Source organism: Atta colombica, unplaced genomic scaffold (genome assembly GCF_001594045.1).
Source record: "Atta colombica isolate Treedump-2 unplaced genomic scaffold, Acol1.0 scaffold220, whole genome shotgun sequence".
Classification (NCBI taxonomy): Eukaryota; Metazoa; Arthropoda; class Insecta; order Hymenoptera; family Formicidae; genus Atta; species Atta colombica.
In genome coordinates this window covers 522,633-532,781 of record NW_017259317.1, presented here as the reverse complement: position 1 = coordinate 532,781, position 10,149 = coordinate 522,633, and the positions used below count along the sequence as shown (strand labels likewise).

The 10,149-nt window shown below is 32.7% G+C and overlaps 2 protein-coding genes across 2 annotated transcripts in view; one reads left to right on the top strand and one right to left on the bottom strand.

Moving 5' to 3' along the window:
* The window catches only part of LOC108687911, an 11,704-nt gene extending 6,813 nt beyond the window's left edge, over window positions 1–4,891 (top strand). The window contains 4 exon segments of the mRNA XM_018193952.1: window positions 2,345–2,628; window positions 3,532–3,642; window positions 3,839–4,044; window positions 4,155–4,891. Coding sequence (XP_018049441.1) covers window positions 2,345–2,628; window positions 3,532–3,642; window positions 3,839–4,044; window positions 4,155–4,321 — 768 coding nt within the window. The 3' untranslated portion in view covers window positions 4,322–4,891.
* A 2,818-nt stretch (window positions 4,892–7,709) lies between these two features.
* LOC108687915 lies at window positions 7,710–9,608 on the bottom strand. The gene is made up of 4 exons (XM_018193957.1): window positions 9,402–9,608; window positions 9,042–9,213; window positions 8,046–8,174; window positions 7,710–7,949 (listed from the first exon to the last, which is right to left on the bottom strand). The coding sequence occupies exons 1-4, from the start codon at window positions 9,542–9,544 to the stop codon at window positions 7,710–7,712; spliced, it is 684 nt and encodes a 227-aa protein (XP_018049446.1). The 5' UTR covers window positions 9,545–9,608.
* Window positions 9,609–10,149: the final 541 nt, after the last annotated feature.

Below are 10,149 nucleotides of genomic sequence, written 5' to 3'. Positions count from 1 at the left end.
ATACATATATGTATATACACATTATATATATAAATTTTTTATTGTGCAATGGCACGATTGTGTGAGAGAGATGGCGCCGTAGTACCGCGCGCGAGTGCAACCGGCGTCGCGACGCACTCGCGTCCAACTATCTCAGACCGATCGGAGCCGCGTTGCATTGTAGATGCGCGTATCGGCCGCGGCGTCGAATCCTACACGGTTCAACGCGTTTTTCATGCATGCAGACGGAGTGCGTACACGACGAGCGCGTCATCGCCATATTTACGTGCCGTGACAGTTTCTCGTATGGGAAAATTGACAGTGAATCCCGTAAACCGTTGCGATTGCCCGGTTGCCACGGGCGTCGACATATTGCGCGTGCTGTGTTTCAGATGAAGTTCTCGACAGTTTATGTACGTTTTTTCCCTCTGATGCCGCTCATCCTGTCTCGTGCGAGAAATTAACAGTTCAAGAGGAATCGCGCGTCATTCCAACAACGACGTATGTGTTCGTTCGCGTTCGTTCACACCGGTTCGTACGCTACGCTCCATGTGCGACGTAATTGCGTGATATCGCCGCTTCCACCCTCGCAAATGCGACCAGGGATGCGCGATGGAATCGACGCTCAACAGTCGACACGTCTCTTCGCAGCTGTCGCAGTAAGTAATCGCACGACTCTACGGTGTTGCGAAAAAATTGAGGAAATACGAATTGAGACATTCGCTTAAACTTGTGCCGCTTTCACTCGCCAAGAACGCTAGTCTTGTATATAAACCTGTAACGCTAGATTAAATTCCTTCCACGAACGAAAATGTCTTATATTCCCCATGTTATACTTGAATTTTATTAATAACTCAAATATTATATGTTTATGTTTTCATACTACCGATACATATTTTCAAGTTTATTATTCGTATATTACGACAAAAGAGAGCAGGTTTTTAAATTTTAGATCTAGGTTAAATTAATGGATGATATTTCGTTCCACGTATATTTTTAAATTATTATTAAAAAATTTAAAATCTAATTACCGTAATATATGAGTAATAAATTTGAAGATGTACCTACAATATGAAAATATAAATATATAATATTTGAATTATTAACAAAATTAAAATATACCATGGAATAAAAAAGACAGAAAAGATTTTATTAAATTTTGTTATAAATGTTGTATAATTTGCCCTCATGCTTTCGAATCACGATTATTATTTAACTTTTAAAATTAAAGTATCTAATTTTTTTTAAGATAAATTTCGACAAATAAAAACATTGAACGTTTAAAAAATATACTATATATTTAAGTTGAAAATATTAAAATAAATCTCTAAATTATAATTATTAAAACTATAATTGAAAAATAATCGTATTTGTAAAATCGTTATGTAGATTACTTTAAATAAAAAAATATACTTAAATACTTTATAGTAAATTACTTTAAATTAAAAATTTAAGTATTTTATAGTAAATTATTAATTACTTTAATTACTTATAATAATAAACATCACATGAATAAATCGCTTTGTTATGTTTTATAAGTTGTAAATTTGATATTTTCTGAAATTATTTTGAATAACAGAAAATATTATTTTTCCATTTTATTGAAATTTGTAATATACTACATATTGTGCGAATATATATGTATTGCAACAAAGTATTTTTTTAATTTTACTTATTACATCTCATTATTTTATTATTAATTTATTATTAAAATTGTAAGCAATTATAAATTGGCTGTGTTTCGACAGAGAAAGCAGTATAATTGTTTAATAAAATTCTTCAATATGATTAGTTTCAATATGATTAGATCCTTAGTTTCTCACTCGATCTAAATATATAAATGTATAAATCAATCATATTAATATAATCAGTTACAAAATTGTTTTCTCTGCTAAACGCAGCGATTGTTAAAAAATCATTATTTTTTTCTGCTTTGCGATTTCAAAATGTCAAGTTCGTTATGTTTTAAAGCTAAGTTCTCTTTTATAAAAAAAGAAGAGTTAGATGATAAAATAAATATATAGGTGATAAATAAATAAAATAGATAAAATAAATATATAGATGAATAAATGTTTACACAACCCTTGCATGTAGCGATCACTCTGACGATGAATACAATGACGACTCGCGGATGAACGAGTAAACGTCGCTTCGGTCGATCATATTGGAGCGCATTAAAAGATGTGGGCGCGAAAAGAACGATGGGATGACGAAAATGGCGGGTGATGAAACAGCTGTTTTAACGCGCGCCGCGCCATCTGGTGGAGCGCGCGCGCGACATGGCACGCTAAGGCAACGAAGAGAACAACGGCGGCAGCGACGACGACGACGACGGCGGCGGCCGCGACGAGCGGACGATAGTGAGACATATACGGGTCGTTCGTGTCCGCAATTCGGGTCCGCAGTGGTCGACGGCGACGGTTGAAACGGTAACATGGCTGCTGGTTGTTGCGGTACGAAAAAGCAGAAGCTCAACAACAATTCCGCGGGCGTACCGTGCAACGGCACAGCAGTGCTGTCGAACGGCACACGTATACGTAATACGCTGATCGTACAGCCCGAGATGGGTTTCTACTGCTTCGACGTCCTCTACTGCCAACTGCACCAACTTGACCCACCAAAACCGCCCAACTTCAGCAACGAAGCATTGTAAGTTTAGATCCACCGTACTGAGCTAGTCACCTCAGCGTCCAACGTATCCCTTCCTCCCGACTATGCGTCGCGTGCCACATCTCTCTCTCTCTCTCTCTCTTCCCCCCCCTCCCCTCCCCCCTCTCTCTTTCGCGCTCATGCCTTTCCCATGCGCGCCTTCGTTGCCCCGCCTCCCCAGGTCCCTCTTTTGCCCATTCTGCATCGTGGCACATTTTTTTTTCCTTTTCGTAACTGTCCTTTTTCTTCCTCCACCCACACCAGTACATCTCTTTGTTGAAACTATCGTTGTGCTTTTGTGTCTTTAACTATCGTCGTGGAGTAAAGAGCAGGGGGGGGGGGGGGGGATGGGAGGAGAAGTGGAGATGAAATGCAAAGAAAATATCTCTGAAGGAAGTTTTATTTTTTTGCAATTTTTTACTCCGTCTGGCTCGTGCTGCTGACCTTCCGCCGAGGTTATACCAGACACCAGCATTGTTTTGCTTCTGAATAATTTACTGAAATGTAAAAATGTAAACGTTTTTTGGAATTTATTTCTTTTTCTCAGTTAATTCCTTAGATTTTAGATCTTAGAGATAGAGATTTGTATCATGATTCATCTATATTTCACTGCTTTACTCTGTTTTACTTCTTTTGTTTAGGAGAGATTTTTATTAATCACATTAGCATGGTACATTTTATTATAATGATGTTTACACAAACTATTTACATAGAGATAGTAATATAAATTGTTTAAATATTGATTCAAGAAGCTGATTATTTAGCAATTTTGTGTAAAATTATTGAGAATTTAATTTAATAGCAATGTTCTTTCATAACAGAGAATTAACGTCCTATGAATTAAGTTTTGAAGTTCTATGATTTTATTTTGTCATTAACGCATTTTCTTTTACATCTTTTTAGTCCCCTGTTTGTAACATGGACTATTGGAAAGGATATGCGACTACGCGGCTGTATTGGTACATTCAATGCCATGCACTTACATGCAGGACTTAGGGAATATGCTACTACTAGGTAATGTATACTCAAGCTAGAATATATATATATATATATATATATATTCTAGCTTGAGTTCCACCTTTCGGTAAACTTCAGCATACAGTTTTATTCTTTTATGTTTTTTATGTTTTAGTTTATCCGAAGATGGAACAATCTTAAGTTGGACTAGAATTTTGAATTATATTTTCAAATAATCAATTGTGTTTCACAGTGCTTTCAAGGATTCGCGGTTTAATCCTATAACACGAGAGGAACTTCCACGCTTACATGTAAGCGTTTCTATACTGCGGCATTTTGAAGACGGCGTGGACTACTTAGATTGGGAGATAGGAGTCCATGGGATTCGCATAGAGTTCCATAATGAAAAAGGCAACAAGAGAACTGCTACTTATTTACCTGATGTTGCGACTGAACAAGGTTTGTAAATATATTCATGTGCTGTGGATTATTATGGAACTATTCCATTAATCATGTTTCTTAAATGTATGTTTTCGTCTCCACTAAATTGACACTTTTTTTTTTATTAGGTTGGGACCAGATACAAACTATAGACTCGCTATTACATAAGGGTGGTTACAAGGGTTTAGTTACACCAGATATTAGACGCAGTGTAAAACTAACGCGATACCAGAGCGAGAAGATTACTGTAAGCTATCAAGACTACATGACACATTGGCATAACCGGCGATGCTAGCAGCTGGCTTGGGGTCCTATCCAAGGGCCCCTACCTTGCCAAACGCCCGGCACATTTTGTTACAAAAATATTTCAGATACAGTTAACGCATCTTACTCACAATACAGTACCACTCAATATAATTCTTTCATGGCCAATCAACAGCATACGTTAGTTATGGTTCAGCCGAATCACCCCACATTTATACACACACTTCCGCTGCCACCAATTCCTCCAGTTGTGGTACCTATGCAAAACTATCCGCCATTCTGATGAAATTATGCATACTGCATCCTTCAGTACGCTTTATCGTTATTCCTTATAAACTTTTGTAATGCAAAGAAATGAATTAAATGCTTAAACGAATAACTGAAGGCGGCTATTGTGTATTATCGTCTGTTGTTTGAATTGATTATACATTTTGATTGTTTATTACAGCATTTATTGTCTCTTTTTCTTCTATTATTAGTTATTCTTATGCGATTTATTCGTCTGTGAAAAGAAATACGAAAATATAATCTTCAGTATGGTGGCAATGTTCTTCCAAAATATTTGTTGTAAGCATAAATAATATTGTCGGCATAGAAACATTTGTATATGGTAGATTCTTGTTCTCAAGATTGTACAATTTTATGATTGTTAAATTTGAACTGAAAACAAAAATCTATTTGCGAGCAACAATGTAAGTTCAGTTTGCTGTCGAATATATGACTAGCCATTGATCATTATAATGTAAATACTATACAATTGTAGCTTTGCCATTATGCCATCATGCTAGAACATTAGATACTCATATTAGTATTTGTGACGAGTAACAAAAAATTTCCGAATACATAATACTATTTATAATTAATTGTGACTATATTAGTCCATTCATTCTATAATGCACAAATTTATCATAGTCGCCTATCTACATTACAGATTTAAATTATCAGCAAATACTTGTGAGCACAATGAAAAACTTTGATTTTTTTAATAATTAAGGAAAAATATTTAATTGGAATATTCTGTAAAGCAGATGCGCTATTATGTAGAACGCATAAAAGTTATTTTCTTTCTAAGATCTAATGTAATCGTTAATTATTCATATTTGCGTAATATTTGACGCAATAACACTACTATAACATCTGAACAAAATTTCTTTGCATCAATGGTATAAATTTTTCGGGAGCATGGAGTCTTGCACAAAGCATAATGCATGAAAAAAATGAACCAATCAAAATCCTTCATTTTCTTCCTTTTCAACAATGAAATAAAAGATTTTCATTGATTGATTTTTTTATGCATTACCAAAATCTGTGCTCCTACCTTTATGTGCTTTCTACAATAAGTCATTAGTTCTACAATAAGTCAGCTAAACTTTAAGTCTTGAACCATAAGAAATTAATCACAATCGAATATGAGGAGAATAATCGGTTATGATTAGTCAATTTCTTAAGGCTTAATAAACTTAAATTATAGCTTATTTTGTAGAAAGCTCATTATTGTTATTAAATGCTGTCTTATACATTTTTATTTCTTTACAGACATTGATCTTTTTTATCTGTTTTTATTAACATATGTGGACTTGTACAAGAAACATAAAAGTGACACGTAGATATATCATATAAATTTTTAATATTACATATTTATACCATTCCTACAATGAAGTTTTAAATGTTTTGATTATAGTCCAAAGTTTTATTACAGATAAAGGATTCGTTATACTAACAATAATTTAATTTCTAAAAATTATGTCTAATTTTTTAAAATTTCTACTTGATGTAAATTTATCACAAAATCTAATTTTAAAAACTTTTATTATGATTTGCTTTAATCTATTTCGGTATAAACTTTAGAATGGGACCTCTACTGTAAATAAGCAATGGATTACATCACCACTAACAAAAAATAGGTGTAGACATAATATATAGGTGTAAGACATTAAAACAAAAATGACGATCTCATTGTGATGTTGATTGCTGTGCAAATCATGGTAATGACTCATTCATTATGACATTCAGCTAAAATCTTTTCCAACTTAAAAGTAGATAAAGTAATATGGAAAAGAATAAAAATACAGTTGTATGTACTATAGATGCAATTGAATTACGGCTAACATGCATTTCGTGAAATGGCACAAAAAATGAAAAATATCTGGAAAACATCTGTCAATGTACGTACCTTAAATGCGCGGCATGTTAAACAGCATTGTCACATATAAATAGAAGAGAAAAAGTTCAGGCATATTTTATATTAAACTGTCTTGCTTCTTAGATTCCACGGCTATATGATAGCTGATTTCATTCACTGCCAACATAATCATTGTTGTAGGTATTATACAAATCCTACTCCTACCGAAAAAATAAACGGATCATATTGTTGTACTTTGGTTGAATTGATGCGTCTGCATCTGGTGTTATCTTTTATATATTCTTATCGCATACACATAGTTCCTGGGATCTCCTTGCTACTCGGGCCCCTGTATGACGTCCAGTAAACTGCCAGTAATATACTTAACTCTAGAGTAGTTGGCAAATCAAAACTGTGGTCACCTGTGCCCAATTTGACTTTAGAAACTAAACCATATGAAGAAAGCTTTCTTTTTTTTTTTTTTTTTTTTTCTAATTAAAATATGTAGAAAAATGTATAATATAGGTATATAAAATAAGAATACTTCATTTTCGTTTGTACAAGCTGGGGTAGAAATTCAAGAAGTTCCCAAATTTTATTATATGATATACGTTGAAATAGTTCGTTTAACATAATAGAAGAATAAGCGTAATTTGACCTCGATCGTAATTCCCATCTATTAAATATTGAAAGCCTGCGTAAAATACTTCTAGATTTTTCCACGATGAAATATGTATCTAATCGGAGTAATTGAAAATATCGAATTTGCTATTTTACTTGAGCCTATAAGTAAATTCGTACTATATTTAACATTAATATGAAATAATACGTTTGACTCGATATTAAGTAAGTTAAACTTTATATCAAATAAGTGAGTCAACATTATATGGAAAAATCCTAAATCAGAAAAGTCGTATGTATTATCAACATTTAAAGCAGCGATCTTTTTAAAGTACAGTTGGAAAGCGTTTATTATTGTAACAAATCATATGGTGCCTAGACATTGAATTAATTTTGACAAAAGGAATAGATATGTACGAGACGCATAGTGAATATCAATGAATGATTATAACTAGACATCTTATAATATTATGTCAATGATGAAATAAAAATACATTTTATATTCTACAAAATACATTTATATTCTTCTGTTGTCCTTATATATAATATTATTAAATATTGATCTAATATAGAATGGACTAAAAGTATCAAATTTTTCAATTTTAGATGTATATATATTTTACTACAATTATATATACAATATCTCTCATAGTATAATACAATAATATTATAAAATTCAAACAATATTATTTTTAAATTCCTGCTCTTTTTCTTCTTTTATTAAATACTGCATATCTAACATTCGAAGATAAGATTTGATTTCTGAATACGTTATAAAACCAGCCAATAACGCATGAAAAGTGAAAATCATTGCAATCTTGGGAAACATCGGTTGATAGATTGATAGGATACGTCTATATATTCCTCTTATGTCAGTTATGTGTGGCACATTATATACTCCACTGCCAGCAGCAACCTGTGATTCAAATATAAGATGTAATAAAACTAATCAAAAGAATATCAATATCGTGAAAAACAGTAAGAGAGCAAAATTTTGTCATTTTTGTCTTACTGAGAAGTTTGCAAACGGTATAAGTATCAATGGCAAAAACACTCCGCTACAAATTTGCATCAAAGCGGATTTGGACTCCATACATAGAGGACATGGTATCTCTAATAATAATAGCTTATTCATGATCAACTGAAAGATATATACAATATTTTGTATTATCAAACTCCTTGCTCGGGTCGCTGGTTCAACCCATATAACATATTTGTTCAAGAGACATCCTGAAAATGTCATAATAAGAAATTCATAATAGAGCTCTAGGTGCACCAGAGTAATGCAAAGGCCCACCATGTATTGAGAAACTTGATCATATTAAATAACATTATTAAATAACCATATTAAAAATTTAACTAAGCTTGTTTAGGTTATCTAGATTATTCAAGTTTATTTAGTTAGCCTTACTTATCCTATAAAGAAAAATGGATTGAAATGAATTTAGATTTTTGAAAGTATGCATTTATGAACTTGAGGTAAATCCTTTTTGATCCCAATGCATTTTTATTTATTTATAGGATTTTTAGGATTTGCATAAAGCATATTTGCCTTTTAATAAAAAAAATTTCAGTTTTTTAAAATGCATCGTGAATACTGCTCAATTTAAAACTTTGAATAGGAAATATAGTTTTTCAATCCAATTGTCTAAAAAATTTATATAATTTATATCTAAAAAAAATTGTCCACTTAATTGAATATAAAAAGAGTGAAAATAAACCAAGTACGCATTTGGATGGATTGAGATGAATAAAATCTCAATTCATTTTAATCCATTCTTGTTTATTGGGTATTATTTATTATTTACTTATGGAACAATAAATCAGATCCAAAATAGTGATCAAAATAGCCAATGAGAAAGTTATTAGCATTTGGACATTTACTCAGATAAAAGAATTGCGCTACTCCGATATATCCAGAGCTCTATAGAGAAGACATAGGGATGTCTTCTAGATGTTCCTTAGACATCATGCTGTATAGAAATTTAATCGGTTTTTCTGTCAATACCTCTGTATGGACTATTGCTGTCACTGCAGCTGGCGATACTGCAAGACCTAATACTGTAGGTAATATTCCATAATTTCGGATCTTCATCCTCGCTCTAAATCGATAATTCAAATAAAGACTAGTGATCACCGTCGTGCTGATCAGAATACCGCGTCCAACTATCAATGGCCATCTAGATTAAAGGATTTATTATTTTATCAGGTATTACCGTGAAGACAATTTTTTTTGTACAATTGTACAATAATTCTTCGTGCCCGCATTAATGGGTCTAAACGATGAAACAAATACTGAAACAAATCGTCTAAAGTGTTATTGAGAGAGAAATATGGCTTTTCAATAGAGAATAATGGGGTTATGTACACATCATTCCGTGGTCTCCAACTTCTGATGATATAGTATTGTTTCGCTATACGATCGCGTTTCGTGACAAAGGAAGGACTTTTCGATTCATCCTGCTGTGCATTGCGGATTATAATTTGTTGTGTCTGTGATATATCACCCATATTTTTTTATGAATCTTCGTGATATTCATACAAAACACGTGCTCATACGTGCGCACAAGTCACAATTTACAATCACAAAGTGGTTTTGACAGTGTTGCCAGATCCCATTATCCACGCGAATGCTACACACATGCGACCAATCAAAATTGTCAAAGTGTGACGTCACAGATAAGTGGTAAATTTAAAACTGCTGTTTCCAGACATCTAATGTTAATAGTATGCTCATCAAATATATTATTTTGATTTCAAGTTTTACAGAAAAAAATCTGTTTTAGAATAATATTTTACAAACTAATCTTGTAACTTAACTAATAAATATCCTGTACTTTTTTTTTGATGAATTCAATATGAAGCATGATGCATTGAAGTGTTGGGAACATATCATAGCTGAACACTAGCAAAATTATATTTATATAGTTTACTTCCTTACATTTATACATTTACAAGAAATAGAAAATAGATGCCTTAATGATTATTACACACAGGATACGACGAGAGATGAGCGATGAGCGATATCTAATAAGAATTCCGCTTTGTATCATCACGTGCAAAAAAGCATGTGCAAAAAAGCATTTTATTCGATTTAGCGATTCAAAACCGATATG

Bases quoted from the DNA above. Each gene is read 5' to 3' on its own strand.
- LOC108687915 (XM_018193957.1), bottom strand. From the start codon at position 9,544: ATGGGTGATATATCACAGACACAACAAATTATAATCCGCAATGCACAG. The intron at 9,214-9,401 runs GTACATAACCCC...CCTTTAATCTAG, and splicing joins TGGAGACCACGGAATGATGT to ATGGCCATTGATAGTTGGAC. The intron at 8,175-9,041 runs GTATTGACAGAA...TATATCTTTCAG, and splicing joins CAGCAATAGTCCATACAGAG to TTGATCATGAATAAGCTATT.